At 39.7% G+C, this 17,764-nt stretch overlaps 1 protein-coding gene across 2 annotated transcripts in view; it reads right to left on the reverse strand.

The window, feature by feature from the left end:
• Positions 1-280: 280 nt before the first annotated feature.
• Positions 281-17,764, reverse strand: part of negr1 (neuronal growth regulator 1) — a 228,957-nt gene continuing 211,473 nt past the window's right edge. For both annotated transcript variants that reach the window (XM_052130967.1, XM_052130966.1), the window contains one exon: positions 281-6,768. In XM_052130967.1, the coding sequence (XP_051986927.1) occupies positions 6,668-6,768 (101 nt within the window). In that variant the 3' untranslated portion in view covers positions 281-6,667. The remainder of the gene's footprint in view (positions 6,769-17,764) is intronic.

Here is a 17,764-nt window from a genome sequence, read left to right on the forward strand (position 1 = left end):
ATCTAGAGCCTAAAATATACAACTATATCCCAGGTGGCTAAAGAATCTCCATACACATGTAAGTAAAGAGTACCAAATTTCTCAACACAGTAATTTCAGCTTAATGAATCATGGAAAGAAAGAAAAAGACAAATAAAAATACACCCATCCCAATATGGTTACAAAGTCCATTCTACTTTGTCACCAAATTGAAAAAACAAAACAAAAGAAAACATAGATATTCTATATATATATATATATATATATATATATATATATATATATATATATATATATATATATAAATAAATATAAGTAACCATAGCTGGCCCTCTTTAAACCTAAATGATTTTAAAAACCATTAGAGATCTGAATCTTTCTGGCGGGTGTCCTCTGTGCTCAATTATTCCATAGCAGATTGGTGGTATCACTGGTTGACTTATTTTACTTTACAAAATAACTGCTTAAGATATGAAAGATGCCAACACATAAAGCCCATGCCATTCAAAACAGCTAACAACACATTACCAGGCTAACAGACATCTAATGAGACATAACAGTGAATAACAGTGAATGCTGTTGTTGGGGCCGATCCCACTGTTTTCTCAAAAACCTGGACTGTCTTCCTAAATTGATCCCTTGCTTTTCAAACAAATGCTTCTCCCGATGAGAGACAATCAGCAGTTTCACACAGAGCTCAGCAAAAGAAGACTCAGTTAAAACCTGAGCATTATCAAAACCACTGCATCAGTGCTTGGCTAACTTATTTTCCAGCTCAGTGAAAATAATGAGCGAGGAGGTTGACAAACACTTGACGGAGAAAAGCTTTAGAATTCACTCATTCTCATTTTGGCAGCTACTTTATTATCCAGACAAATATTTTGCCAATGAATGTTTCTAACGGATAAGTACATTCACGGCAACCGGTGCATTTGTCATCGGTTTTGTATCATTTGAAGTTTTAACACAATAGCCGTAAAGCAAATGGGCTTTGGGAAGGATTAAAGGTTTTTGTTTTTACAAAGCTCTATGGAGTCAATTAGAATACTGCAAAACTGCAATTACTGGCAAGCGTTTGGAGAAGAACAGAGGTTTATGTAGATTACCGTCAGGTCTGCCAGAGTGCTGCTGAGAGAGTGAGCGTTCACCACTGGTTAATGCAGCACCCTCATGCACTCCACAAAATCATCCTCCAGAAACTGACAAAGGCATAGGGTGAATTTTATTAACTGCCAGGTCAGAAGAATCAGCTCCCCTGACCGCACACACAGCACTCTCAAACGACTTTCAAAAGAGCCTGGCCAAGACAGAGACGGGATGGAGCTGACAGGTTTTTAATCATTGCAATGCCGCCTACCACCCTCATTCTGTCTTGCCAGCAGCTCTACTTGTGATAGAAGTGTTTGTTTTTTTGGGACTTTTCCTAGAAGAGCTGACTGTATACATCCAGAAACTGCAATTAAAGACTCTTATTCTTAAGTGAAAGACCTATATATTTGGCCATTTTGAGCTTATCGGCCCCATTAACAGAAGTAGTCATTCTGTGTCTGTCCCAAAGTCTACTGACATCCTTGTCAATGGTTAATGCACTTTTTCTGTTTTTGAAAAACTGTTAGTGATTTTGAGCAAAAACAGCAATTTCCTGTATGTCTTATTTGCAATAATTTAATTGTATTATGTATATCAGCATTATTTCAACCATTGGTCCCCTGTTTTCTAGATAAATGTATCACCATTGACCATTAAAGTCTGTCATTATTTAATCACCCTCATGTCTTTCTGAACAATATTACTTTCTTCTGCAGAACACAAAAGGAAATAATTTAATAAATGTCCCAGTGGCTGCATTCAATACAATAAGTTATCACTGCCTCATGACCAAACGTCATGATATCATATCACAACCTCGTTGGTTCTTGCGCAAGAACAAATGAGGTTTGATGTTTTCGATGTAGCATATTGTGTAGCATATTGGATTTCAGCACTGTTTATGGATTTTATTAATGATTTGATTGTGAAAAATGACTTCAATTACAGTCTATTTATCAGAAAAAGGGACTGTATACCCCTTCAGAAGACATGATGCACAGACTACTTTTACTGTATGACTTGTTTGATACTTTTATAAAATTATATGCTTTAGATTTCTGTCTTTAAACACTTCAAAACAATTGGCCCCATTTACCGGTACTTCTATTTTAAGTGCTTCACTGTAACCTCAGTTTTTTTTTTTTTTTTTTAAAAAGGAGGGACGAGAAGAAATAAATGGTTGTGGTAATCAACATTATGCCACAAATTCTGTTGATTGAGCTTAACTTGTATTATTTTGAATCCATTAAGGACATTCATTAAATTATTTCCTTTTGTGTTACACAGAAGTAAAGAAAGTCAATGGGTTTGAAATTACATATGGGTGAGTAAATGATGCCAAAATGTTCATTTTTGGGTGATCTATTCCTTTAAAAACCTATTTCGGTCAAACAGTACTTTTTTATCTATATGTGTTCTTAGATTTTTAAAAAACAACACAAATGCTAACTTCTACCTTCTTCATCAGAGCTGAATCATAGCAATGTTCAGACGGTGAGGACTTTATGGAAGGTGTTATGAAGAAACACGAAGGGGTCTCCTCAGGCCAGAACATGCGGTGTTGTTTCTAGTGATTTAAAACTCATTCCAAAATAGCATCAGCTCATTATGTTGTCCTGACCACCAGCAGGTGAGGTCACACCATGCAAGATCAATGTGAATTTCAGTTACATGTACAGGACGACAGCTAAGCTAATGTAGGTTTTTTTTTTTTTTTTTTAAGTGTCATTGAACATTAATGCATGTCTAGGAATGTAATTATCCAGCACATTTGCCTGTTATTTACAGACTCTTTAAATGCTGTAACTTTTCTGAGAATTACGCATGCATGAATGCCTTCATGTTTTTTCAACCTTTTTATATTGATATCCATATATGCAGATTTAATAATGGTTTAATGAGCTCTTTGTTGATGTTGTATTCACAATATTTATTAAGAGAACATGTGCTACTTGTATATCTTTACAGAACTTAAAATTGGCAGATGTTAAAAAAATGCCCCTTTTATCAGCTATTAATTTGGGATGTACGAATAATAGAGGAAGTCAAAATGACTGCAAACACTGATATTCATCTGGTATAAGAGAATGACAAATGCATGATGCTTAGACATGGCATTTGACATGGAATCAATTAAATAATTTTAAAGGCACATTTTATACAGTACTTGCTTCTAGAGTGGACTCAAATGCTATGAAATGCATTGATATGAAATGCAGCGTATTTTCCATTCAAAGCAATTGGTGTTAATCGCGATTATGGAGGCTTGTGGTAAAGATAAGCAAGTGCAATTGTACTTTTTACATTACAATGAGAGCCAGGCCTTAGTATGATCATAAATCAATATTTTAACATCTCTTTGTTTGGTGTTTGAGGCATTGCAATAAGCACAGGGACACAAACGTTTAGGTAAAATCTATATGATACTGTGCTTTTTAGTGATAAAAAATAACAAGATGCTCTCTCTTCAATTTACTGGTCACTGTAAATTTCTTGCCTTACCTCATAATACAGACACATTTTAAATCTAAATTCAGAGTATAACTTTTGTAAGTGTACATGATTTAAAGTGCAATACAATGAATACGTATTGTGATGACTTGTTTTTCCTGTCATTCATTATGTATTTTGCCCTGGTATTGACATTTATGTAAAAAGTGCAAGAAATAATATACAAAAAGAATGTAAACTTTTGATGGATAAACAAAATTGACCAATTTTAGCACACATAAATGCTTGAGCATGGAGGAGTATACCCAATATTGCACACTGAGCAGAAAAGATTCTGTGATGATTTATACATAAAAAGAACATTTCATCATTGCCCACAAATCTTGTGATGTTCAGTAGTGTGGAACACATTTCATAAAGTCAAAGCAGCCTGGTTTTGTTCTCAAATTATTGATTTATGGTAAACGGCCACCTTAACATACATATTCATTTGACATGCAGCACATTTATAATTTCTGCACATCGTAGTATACAACAAGTGTGTGGGAACTAGGGTAGAGGTTAAACTAAACCTAGACACTGGCTCTACCAAGAAGTTAAAATGAATTCTACTTTCTTCAAATATACACGTGACTCGTTTTCTATTATACCATATGACTGGTTCACACCCTCGGAGTTAAAAGTATATTATTTGATTACAAACGGTTCACTTTTCCAACTTCTACTTGTTTGACAAGAATCAACAACAGTTGTGGCATCTAAAATGAAAGACAACATTGTAAACTATGCCATACTGCATACTTATATTGAAAGAATATTCATTCACATGTTTGAATCCACACTTGTAAATTTCATATTGTCCCTACGAGGGAAGTGCATATTCTTTTTTTCTGCTTCCCTTTTCGAAACTATTTCACAAGGACAAAATCAAAGCAGTAATATGTCAATACATTATAAAAATCCTGTTCAAATCACTACAACCATAAAACAAAGCATAATCTATAAAATAAAAATAAAAAATTGAGACAAATATATTTACTGGTTTAAAAAAATGCCAATATTGATCAGATAAATTCCATAAGCGACTGTCCATAATTTCTTAATTCTATCAAAGTGCACGTCAATTATGACTCTCTTTCTGCTGCTTTTCCTCCACTTTGGATTGGCCCAGTATATTATTCTGCATGCTGCCAACAGCAGAATGTCTCTTATGTGCTATTGTTATTTGATGTCTTGTTTAATATAACATCAAATGCACTACTATATTCATTAAATATTTCTCCATTCTTTTTTACATATAGAACTCTCATCGGGACAGAGCTCTGTGACACTGCTTTGTTGTTTTATAACCTTTTAGAACGAGACTGATTTTGACTATTGCATGTGTCTAATTTATGTTTTATGATTAGCCTTAAAAAAAAATAAAAAATCTCTCATCATTTACTCACCCTCATGCCATCCCAGATGTGCATGACTTTCTTTTATCTGCTGAACACAAACAAAGGTTTTTAGAAGAATATCTCAGCTCTGTAGGTCCTTACAATGCAAGTGAAAGGAGCTCAGGCCTTTGAAGATCCAAAAAGCATATAACTCAGCATAAACAGAATCCATATGACGCCAGTTGTTTTATCAATGTCTTCTGAAGAGATCCAGTTGGTTTTGGGCGAGAACAGAGCAAAGCTTAGCTACATTTTCACTGTACATCTTGGCAATCATGATTTCAATCTCATATACACTTCCTATAGCGCCATCTAGCGCGCTGCGCATACATCAAGCACTAAGAAGTTTAATCGAGCTTGAAATCATGATCACCTAGAGACTGCAATGTCACAGTGAAAAAGTAGTTATATTTTGGTCTGTTCTCACCCAAAACTAACTGGATCACTTCAGAAGACATGGATTAAACCACTGGAGTAATATGGATCACGTTATGGTGGTGGTGGTGGCGTAGTGGCTAAAGCACAGGGCTGTTAATCAGAAGGTCACAGGTTCTAACCCCATGGCCACCACCATTGTGTCCTTGAGCAAGACACTTAACTCCAGGTTGTTCTGGGGGGATTGACCCTGTAATAATTGCACTGTAAGTCGCTTTGGATAAAAGCGTCTGCCAAATGCATAAATGTAAATGTTATGCTCCCTTTGTGTGCTTTTTGGAGCTTCAAAGACCTGATCACCATTAACTTGCATTGTATGAACCTACAGAGCTGAGATATTCTTCTAAATATCTGTGCTCAGCAGTATAGCATGTATATCTGTGCTCAGCAGTAGAAATAAATTCATACACATCTGGGATAGCATGAGGGTGAGTAAATGATGAGAGAATTACCCCTTTAAATAGCCCAATATTATTTTTTAAAGATTTATCACGTACACTTACACTCTATCTTACACTTATATTTTAATCTGGAATACAATCAAGGATTTCTCCCCAATAAAAAACTTTTGAGGAGAGGCAATCATAACTGAAACATGTATTTGTAGAATAACTAGTATGGGTTATGAACTTACTTTGTATAATGCAGTCAAATGAAAAAGGCTATATAGCACAAAGGTCTAAACCTTTGAGGTATGGCTGTAATTTTGGTCCACAAAATGATTAATCATATTTCATTGGGATATTATACTAAAACTACTCTTTAATTTCCTTTTGCCATCTACCATATAAGTTTATTTTTTCATATAATCCATTTTTGAAATGTAAGACAGTGTTTTTTGACTCATGGGTTTGATGATTTAAATACTTCCCCGTTTAATGGTATGTAAATGTTGTACCAGCACAGAGAGCAAGGTGGCACACTAGGGTGCCTTTCCATTTTCAATAACAAAGACACTAATGTCAAACACCCTCAATTTTCCAAAGCATGATTTCAGCTAATTTTGAAGCCTTCAAAGGGGGACAATGTGCTCTGATTCACAAAGTGGGGAAAAAATAAAAAACAAGAAAAACAAAACCAAACCCCTAAAACCGCATGTATTTACAAACACCAAAGAAAAAAATTACCATCCCAACATAAGTAATGCTGATTAAAATCCCTTGTTACTTTCCAAACAAACTGTACCAGATTGGATCCAGCCATCAGCGATGTGAAAGATTCTGTAAATTCTCAAAAGGGTTCTTTACAGTCATTGTGTATGGCCATCCCCAGGGCTAGTAAACACTGACGAGAGAAGAGAGAGCCAGGATCAGGTACCAGCAGGCCAGCAGGACTTCAGAGCCTCCTGTACTTCCATATGGAGCGGTGTTGGGCGCTGTAAACAACAGAGCAGAGACACACGCTTATTACCAGATTCTCTTTCTCTCCTGGCAGCAAGTCATACTCTCACTCAAGCATTACTGTACCTCCTCCCTTTCCATATAAGCATTGCCAGCTTTCACACTATCAAATCAAGATAAGGGATGGAGTCTTTCAATTTTACGCCTTCTACTTTAAAAAAAAACCGACACTGAGTACTTATTAGTGTTGGGGTAACACGATAAATGTAATGTGCATTAAGTAATCAGATGACTTGTTTTCGAGTCACGAGTAAAGTAAGACCTTATTTTTATTTTAGAACATAATATCAGAGTTACTGTATAAATAAAGTAATGAATTGCTTTTGTACACCTCTACAGTCCCTGTAATGCGAGAAATCAGGAGTAAAATTTTGCAAACTTCGGGGAGGAGACATCGGCATTGTTGTTCTATAGAGTGTGAAGCCATAGACTATTTAGCATTAGAGATGAGTCACTTCTATTTAAATGAATGGGAGAAATTGGAAAACCCAACCAAGAAGCTCTAGCACCCATCAGTCAATGGATGTAGAAAGGAAGTCCCACCTTGAGGTAAAAGAGCCAATCACCTTTTAGATACAGACATCGCCTGTCAATCATTACACTAACGCACATTTCATGTTTTAGCGTGACATGAGGTCAGCAACATTCGATTGAGTGAAACATGACTGATTCATGTGTTAATACACACTGCATTAAAAAAAATCAGTGAACGCGTTTAGGCAGAGGGATAATAATACACAGGGTGAAATACTCGCTCAATTTACTGACTTATGCAGCTGAATTGCTTCGTGTTACAGCTCCTTGTAACTGGGAGAATGCGATGAGAAAAGCTGAATCTGGATCAGTGTCTCCAAGCAACGTTCTACATTGATTGTGTATGCAGAGAAAATGTCTTCATTTCTAAAAATATTCTATATTTATGTTTTATAATAAACAAGTAGTTTGATTCATGAAACAAACCATTTTTATGACATTTTGGTAGCATTAAAAACGATTCCATTATATCAACATGTCCCTTTGATGTTTTGGCGTCTGTATGCACCATGGATCAACTCCAAACAAGTTTGCACTGAGATGGCACGTGAAAAATTATTAATTATTCATCAGACTTATTCCTTTAACATGTTAGGCTGGCATTCCCCATTTAATTATATCCTGAATTCTGGCTGTCACGGTCCTGTCAGACCAAAACAAAGACTGACAGACTGACAGGACCGTGGCATTATCGTCCCATGTCTGTCTTGTGTTTCGTATTCTGTCTTTGAGTGAGAATGTGGTTTCGGTTGTATTCCCTGCCGTGTGCTTTTCTTGTTTCATGTCGGGAGCATGGTGTCTGGATCCTGACTTCCTGTCTGGATCGGTTTCGGTCTGTGTCAGGATCCGGACATTCATGTTCAATGTCTGACTGTTATTGGCGTAGGGGTCGTTGCGCTTATGTCATCTTGACTGCATGCATTCGTGTCAATAGTTTATGTCTGTTTCTCACGAACATCGGTGCGCCTCGTGTCGCACTCAGCTGTCTTCATATTCTGCTAAGGTTCGGTCACTTCGGTCTGAGATTTCTGTGTGGCCGAACTCTCGCACAGGTGTCCTGTTTTGTTTTTGCGCCTGTTTGTGCATCGCGTGGCATTTGCCTCATGATGTACGCTCAGGTTTCGTTTAGTGTGAGAATGCGTGGCATTGCTTTGTTTGCAGTTGCTATGCATTCTCTCATCTTGTTTGTCAGTTGGCATGGCCGTATATTGCCTTATGGTCTTGGCGATATGCGCTCAAGCCATTCGGGTGTTTCTGTTGTCTTGTGAGACATGTGGCTTTGTTTTGTTTCTGTATCACCACGTGTCTCTCGATCTTATGTCATTCTCAGCCTCCTTGTTTCCCACTCTTAGTTTATTAGTCACACCTGCCCTGTCTTGTTAACCTGTTGATTTCTCCTCCTATTTTAGTCTCCTGTTGTTTCCAGTCTTGTGTGCTAGTTTTTTCATTCGGTCTTGCTTGTGTGTTCAATCTTCCATGTCGGCTCTGTTTCCCCTACCTGGTTCCTGCCGTTCCCCTGTCGCTGTCACTGCCCATGGCCTTGGAGGTCGTTCCCCTGCTGCTGCCAGTGCCCATGGCCATAGAGACCGTTCCCCTGCTGCTGCCAGTGCCCACGCCTGCCACAGCCAACGAGCCAGTGCCAATGCCTGCAACTGCACCAGCGCCCATGCCTGCCATGGTCAACGAGCCAGTTCCTGACACCTCATCTGTCCCAGAGCCACTGTCTGAAGCCTTATCTGACCCAGAGCCAGTGCCTGAAGCCTTGACCATCCAGGTGCCAGCATACTCGGCCATGACGGCCGCTCTCACAGCAGTGCTCCTGGGTGCCCGGAAAAGGAGGAGGAGAAGGGCTCCTATTCCCCAGTCGCTGCCAGCGCTTCATTCCCCTGTCACTGCCAATGACCACAGAGATTGTTGCCCTGTCCCTGCCAGTGCTCACGAACAAGGAGGTTGTTCCCCTGTCCCTGCCAGTGCTCACAACCAAGGAGGTCGTTCCCCTGTCACTGCCAGTGCTCACAAACAAGGAGGCCATTTCCCAGTCTCTGTCAGTATTTACTGCCACAGAGGCCATTCCCCTGTCACGGCCCGTGCCCATCCAGTTCACTGCCCCTTGTCTAGTGGCCCCTGCTCAGTCATCTGACACCTGTCTAGCAGCCACCGACCATAGACTCTGTCAGTCTAGGTTTTGGTCTGACAGGAATGTGGCATTATTGTCCCATGTCTGTCTTGTGTTTTGTTGTCTGTCTTTGTGAGCGTGGTTTCAGTTATACTAAGTTGCACTCTTCGGTCTGTCTTATTTCATGTCGGGAGCATGGTGTCTGAATCCTGACTTTATGTCTGGTTTGGTTTCAGTCTGTCAGGATTCGGACACTAGTGCTACATGTCTGTCTGTTATTGACGTGGGTGCATTGGGCTTATGCCATCTTGACAGCATGTACACACGTCAATAGTTTATGTCTGTTACTAGTGAACATGGGTGCACCTTATGTTACACACCCGGGTCACGAGCTGTCTTCACATTGTGCTGAGGTTCAGTCACTTCGATTTGAGATTTCGGGTTTGTGTGTGGCCGAACTCTCGCACAGGTGTCCTGTCTTGTTTTTATCGCCTGTTGTGTGCATCGCATAGCATTTGCCTTGCAATGTACCCTAAGGTTTCTTTTAGAGTGAGAATGCGTGGCATCGCTTTGTTTGGTGTTGCTACGCATTCTCTCCTCTTACTTGTCAGTTGGCATGGCCGTATATTGCCTTATTGTCTTGGTGATGTGTGCTCATGCCATTCTGGTGTTTTTGATGTCTTGTGAGAGAATGTGGCTTTGATTGGATTCTGTACAGCCGTGTGTCTCTCTGTCTTACTTCATACCCCACCTACTTGTTTGCACATTGTTAGTTTATTAGTCACAGCTGCCCTGTTTCAAGTGTTGGGCTTTGCTGCTTTAGGTAAGACAATGGTTATACTTCCTTATTAATATTGGCTGCTATATTGATGAAAAAACAAATCATGCATATTTATGCTATTAATTCTTTATCATAAATATGACATGAAAACCTACTTTCTAAATATCTGTTTGTTTACTATGTTGTTTTGACATGAGTGTTGTACAGTCGCTAGCATGACCTGTAATGTATCTTGTATGCAATGCATGGCTTATTTGTATGGAATGCATAGCATAGCAGAAGAGAAAGTGGATTTTTATAACTTTGTCAATGTTGCTAGATGTATTGCTAACTTCCATGGCTGTAGCATGCTGTGTTTTCCCACTAACTTGTTTCAAATTTGGCAACCTGGGGTGTCGAAATACTATCGGGAAATGGCAGTGGGCAGGATTACACAGGCCAGAACAAATTCCAGCCCAGAATGTATAATTCATAGTAGAATATACTGGCTGTAGCATTGTTTTCAGAGAACCCAGTATTTCAAGCATGTTTCCTAAATCTCTGATAACATATTATGATAATTTTATGCTTTAGTACAGTAAATAGATACATATTGCACATTTAAGTGTAATAACATCCCTTAAGTGTAATAACATCCCTAGTGAGATGCTTAGTGTACTGATTAATAATCAGTTTACTTAGTAAATGTAAACAATTTATCATAGGTTTAAAAAACAGGGACTAAAATTGGTTCAAGGAACGAAAAACAAAACAAATTTTATGCAGAACGTAATTGAAAACAAAGTCATTTTTAATTGTTCATTAAACTAATGGGTGTATCACAGTGCATTTTTGAATAACGCCACATTTTGTTGCCCAAAAAATAAACTAAAAGGAGATCAGCAGTTACAGAAATACTCAAACCAGACCATCTGACACCAACAATCATGCCATGGTCCAAATCACTAAGATTAAAATGTTCCCCATTCTGATGGTTGATGTGAACATTATCTGAAGCTCCAGACGCGTATCTGCATGATTTTATGCACTGCACTGCTGTCACATGACTGGCTGATTAGATGATCGGATGGATGATTGTTGGTGCCAGGTGGGCTGGTTTGATTATATCGGTAACTGCTGATCTCCTAGGATTTTCATGCAAAAGTTTCTAGAATTCACTCAGAATGGTGCCAAAAAAAAAAAAATCATCCAGCGAGCGGCAGTTCTACAGATGGAAATGCCTTGTTGATGAGAGAGGTCAGCAGAGAATGGCCAGACTGGTTCGGATAACCGCTCTGTATAATTGTGGTGAGAAGAATAGCATCTCAGAATGCTATTCTAAGATGCAGGTTTGGGCTGTTTTGGCGGCACAAGGGGGACATATACAATATTAGGCAGGTGGTTTTGATGTTGGGGCTGATCGGTGTATACTAATGTATGCAAAACCAAACTTAAACTACATTAAAACATAAAATATACCAAACACACTCATGGAACATTTACATACATTAATGACCAGAAGTTATTGCATTTAGGGTTTTTATTACATTTAGGACCACTTTAATGCAACAAATGAATTCTTATTTATTACCCTCTACAATATCCTTAAGTATGATTGCTTAGAAAAGTAAATACCCGCTACTCAACAAGCTGCAAAATATGAGGTATCATTCATGTCCATAGCAGAAACGATGCAGGATGATGCTATAAAGTTTAAATAAAATATGTTGAAATCCATAACCCTTAATATACAAAATAGTGTACACACAAACACCACTGATAAGCCTGTGCTAACATTAGATATGTTTATATCTTCTTAGCAAACACAGGTCTCAGTGGCAGAATACCTCAGGTCTCGCTCTGAAGCACAACAACTTGAGTGTAGTACTCAGGAGAGGTGCTTGGGAACAGGTGTGAGAGTGTACAGGCATTCATCTTCATGAGAGTTTGTGTTGCACAGCTCTGTTAATGACAGACAATGGCCTACCTAGAACATCATAAACACACACACACACACACACACACACACACACACACACACACAAACGTTGTGTTTCCATGTTTTATGGGGACAGATTTACAAGCTGTTTTTCTCATGGGGACCGACAAAATGTCACCACAAGGTCAAACATTTCGGGTTTTACTACCCTTATGGGTCATTTGGTCCCCAAAAAGTGCTAAATACACGAATGCGCACGCGCACACACACACACACACACACACACACACACACACACACACACACACACACACACACACACACACACACACTGGTGCGGCTATCCTTATGAGGACTCTCCATAGACATAACGATTTTTATACTGTACGAACAATAGATTCTATCCTCTAACCCTAAACCTTCCCCTAAACCTAACCCTCGCATTTTTACATTTTCAAAAAAACATAATTTAGTATGATTTACAAGCTGTTTTCCTCATGGGGACCGAAAAAATTTCCCCACAAGGTCAAAAATTTCGGGTTTAACCATCATTATGGGTCACTTGGTCCCCACAAAGTGATAAATACATGTTCTCACACACACACACACACACACACACACACACACACACACACACACACACACACACACACACACACACGTTGTGTTTCCATGTTTTATGGGGACTTTCCATAGACATAATGGTTTTTATACTGTACAAAATTTATATTCTATCCCCGAAACCTAACCCTACCCCTCACAGAAAACATTCTGCATTTTTACATTTTCAAAAAACATAATTTAGTATGATTTATAAGCTGTTTTCCTCATGGGGACCGACAAAATGTCCCCACAAGGTCAAAAATTTCGGGTTTTACTATCCTTATGGGGACATTTGGTACCCACAAAGTGATAAATACACACACACACACACACACACTTTGGTGCAGCTATCAATATCCCCCGTTCCCTGATGGAGGGAACGAGACGTTGTGTCGATTGTAGTGACACAAGGGGCTACTTTCGGGAGCCTAGGATACCTCTGAATATGAAAAAGGCCAATGCCAAATTAGCAAACAGAATTTGTATGTCCCGCCCCCGGACATACAGGTATAAAAGGCGGGGATCGTGCATCTGTTCAGTCAGGTTCTGCACTGAGGAGCAGAGAATAAGGTTTGGCCATTACAGTGGCTTGATAGAGTGTTGTGGCAAGGGGGACACAACGTCTCGTTCCCTCCATCAGGAAACGGGGGTTACACTAGTAACCTAGATGTTCCACTTCTGTCACTCATTCGACATTTTGTTGATTGTAGTGACACAAGGGGTCTCTATTCAATAGCGCCACCTACACTGAACTGTGTTACGTGACCTGCTGATGATGGTGCAGCAAGCTGTAGTGTGCCAAAAGAGCATGGGCATCAGACTGCACGTAACCTTCCCCAACACCCCACTAAGATGTCATATTGTTTTATTAGGTTCCCGGCATCCGACCAAGGATTTTCCCTTGAGGGGTGGGAACAAGCGACGTGACAAGCATGAAAGCAGGCCTCGCCAGCTGCGGCCTTTTCCTCTCTATGATTCTCCTCATAGAGTGTTAGATGCGGCTGGGGCCATCTAGCTAAAATACATCGGGCAAGGCGTTCTTTTCTAGTCCTATTCTTTCAGGGGGAAAAGACCCCATGGAGACCACATCCTGCCCACTGGGGGGAGGTAAAAATGTAGCAAATATGTCACATGGGTTTTCAGGCCACATGTGGAAGAGGCGCGGTGGTTGATCCTACCTAGTGAGGGAGGAGTTGCTACAAACACGGCGACCGGGGGGCAGAGGGGACTGCCCAAGGTAGACGCGGGTCCGACAGCAGGGAAACTGCATAAAATACACACAGGGATTAATCCATGATGGCCAAACCCTGTGGAGCACCTATTCCAGTGCAGAATACCCGTAGTGGGTCTGGTCGGGAACTCCTGAATTCATGGACCAGAGGGTTAGGGAGGAAAGACATAGAAACCCTTCTCCATCTTGGCAGGAGGGACAGGCTCTATTGCATCCTTTTGCAAAAGGGTAGCGATTTCTGCACGCAGGGTGCTGTTTTTTTTATACATGAGGGCTGAGGGGGGAGGGAAAGTTCCGATCCATCCCTACACTCTTGGCGGCCCGGGCAAGCATGCCGGACATCTGCGCATTGGTCTCAGAGTGGGCGAGCAGACCTGAATGTGGCAGCCCAGTCGAGTCCTCAGCATCAGAAGCCGTGATGTTCTCCGATGTTGCAGTGAAATTTTCATCCAACTCGGGGGGGGCTGAAGGAGACTCCAAACTGGCCATAGGGCGAGCTGGATTCACATCGAGCCCGTATGGAAGCAAACGAGCGTACAGGGGGGTGGGTGGTCCGGGGGATTTAAATCTATTTAAACCCAATTTAAATCGCCTCCATCGCCAACCGAGTCAGCCTCAATCCCGTGGGAAGAAGGCGCGACACGGGGGGAGAGGATCAATGAGAACATGAACCATTCATAAACGCTGCTTCAGTGTGATCACAGCCCAAACACGTGAGGTAGCAAATATGACCGTCAGAAGCAGAGAGATATCTACCGCATCCAGGAACTACACAGAGGAGGAAAGGCATCTTGAAAAAAACACATCTTTAAAAAGACTTTCAATGCTGTAAAGCAGTCAATGGAAAGGAGGAGGCGAGAACCGGCTTTTCAATATAAATAATAGTTTAATTTCAAACTCAAACAAAAGACAAACACACACATGTCTCTCTCCCGCACAATCCTCCGCAGTCGGCCTTTATCCCTCTCGGAGGCTTGATTAGCCTGATAAGGGACCGGATGTGTATAATCACGACCCGGCTCCGCCCCCCTGCCACAAATGCCAATGTGTAATCTCTTTTATAGGAAATATACTCTTTTAGGAAAAATATTGAAGCGCCCAGGGGTGTGGACTGCACTGGCGTCCACACCCGTGACAGAGAAGGGAGAAAGCTGCTGGAAATGCACCGTGGGATCCAACAGCAATGATCTTAGAGGTGAGTAGAATGGTAGTGAGCGTCTCAGCTCGCTGATCACACAACTGCTCGGCTCCAAAGAAAAATCTGACTGAACAGATGCACGATCCTCGCCTTTTATACCTGTATGACTGGGGGCGGAACATGCAAATTCTGTTCGCCAATTTGGCATTGACGTTTTTCATATTCAGAGGTATCCGAGGCTCCCGAAAGAAACCCCTTGTGTCACTACAATCGACACATATCAATAAAACAACATTTAGTATGATTTTTAATCAAATTTTAATTAGAATTATAGGAACACTAGAAATGTCTTCATAAATCACATTTATAGCATAATACCCTTGTAATTACCAGTTGTAATTTAAAAAAGTCCTCCTAAACCACTTTAACCTGCCCACCCACACACACACAAACACAATTTTTATGTGTCCTGGTTGGTACTATTGACTTTTTTTCATACCTAGTGAATTTTCTGACACGTTCACACTGCAAAGTGCTTTTCTTAATCAGTATTTTTGTCTTGCTTTCCAGTAAAAATCTCTAAACATCCTTAAAACAAGATACAATTTCTTGAGAAGCAAAATAACATAAGACATTAAATCTTGTTTTCAGAGGAATTTAAATGTTTTTTGTGATGTTTATGCTTAAAACAAGAAAAACTATTTGCCGATGGGTTACGAAAAAAAAAAAAAACCTTGGCAAATAGTTTTTTCATATGATATTTTGTGAATATGTGTGATGATTACAGTCTCGAATGGACTCATTATGTTATGGATTCATTTTGTTTTCCAATAATCAGGAGATACAATAAGACTGAATCACACCATCAAATAGCAAGCCTTACAGTAATAAGCATGTTTTTGTATGAAAGGTTAATCAAATAATTGCTTGATGACAAATTATCTAAGTAAACAGTAGTGGCTAAAATATTGGCACCCATGGTAAATATGAGCAAAGAAGTCTGTGAAAATCTGCATTGTTTATCCTTTTGATCTTTCATTCAAAACATTCACAAGAATCGAACCTTTAATTGAAGTAGACCAATTGAAAGAGGGGAAATATCTCATTATTAACCAAATATTTTTCTCCAAAACATGTTGGTCACAATTATTGGCACCCATTGAAATTCTTATGAGTAAAACATATCTGAAGTATATTCCCCTTCATATTTAACATTTTTTAGTGCATCTGGGTGAAATTGTTCAGCAATGACTTACTGTTTCACAGGGGAATAAATATGAAGTAACAAACAGGCCAAATTCCCTTAATCATCAATCACAGTGGGTTAGATTAAAGATTATTGTTCTCAGGTGTGGCAAAAGGCTGTTGAGCTTCACAAAAGGGGAATTGGCTATAAGAAAATAGCCAACGCATTGAAAATGCCCATTTCCACCATCAGCACAATAATTAACACATTCTAATCAACTGGAGATCTTAAGAATCAGCCTGGAATAGGAAGCGTGCCTATATTGTCTCCATGCACAGTGAGGAGATTGGTTCAAGTGGCCAAAGAATATGCGATTAATTGCGATTAATTAATCGAGTATAATTAGATAAAAAATTGTACATATATATATATATATATATATATATATATATATATATATATATATATATATATATATATATATATATATATAATACATATATATATATACACTCACCTAAAGGATTATTAGGGAACACCTGTTCAATTTCTCATTAATGCAATTATCTAATCAATCACATGGCAGTTGCTTCAATGCATTTAGGGGTGTGGTCCTGGTCAAGACAATCTCCTGAACTCCAAACTGAATGTCAGAATGGGAAAGAAAGGTGATTTAAGCAATTTTGAGCGTGGCATGGTTGTTGGTGCCAGACGGGCCGGTCTGAGTATTTCACAATCTGCTCAGTTACTGGGATTTTCACGCACAACCATTTCTAGGGTTTACAAAGAATGGTGTGAAAAGGGAAAAACATCCAGTATGCGGCAGTCCTGTGGGCGAAAATGCCTTGATGCTAGAGGTCAGAGGAGAATGGGCTGACTGATTCAAGCTGATAGAAGAGCAACTTTGCCTGAAATAACCACTCGTTACAACCGAGGTATGCAGCAAAGCATTTGTGAAGCCACAACACGCACAACCTTGAGGCGGATGGACTACAACAGCAGAAGACCCCACCGGGTACCACTCATCTCCACTACAAATAGGAAAAAGAGGCTACAATTTGCAAGAGCTCACCAAAATTGGACAGTTGAAGACTGGAAAAATGTTGCCTGGTCTGATGAGTCTCGATTTCTGTTGAGACATTCAGATGGTAGAGTCAGAATTTGGCGTAAACTGAATGAGAACATGGATCCATCATGCCTTGTTACCACTGTGCAGGCTGGTGGTGGTGGTGTAATGGTGTGGGGATGTTTTCTTGGCACACTTTAGGCCCCTTAGTGCCAATTGGGCATCGTTTAAATGCCACGGCCTACCTGAGCATTGTTTCTGACCATGTCCATCCCTTTATGGCCACTATGTACCCATCCTCTGATGGCTACTTCCAGCAGGATAATGCACCATGTCACAAAGCTCGAATCATTTCAAATTGGTTTCTTGAACATGACAATGAGTTCACTGTACTAAAA

Source organism: Xyrauchen texanus, chromosome 7 (assembly GCF_025860055.1).
Source record: "Xyrauchen texanus isolate HMW12.3.18 chromosome 7, RBS_HiC_50CHRs, whole genome shotgun sequence".
Taxonomy (NCBI): Eukaryota; Metazoa; Chordata; class Actinopteri; order Cypriniformes; family Catostomidae; genus Xyrauchen; species Xyrauchen texanus.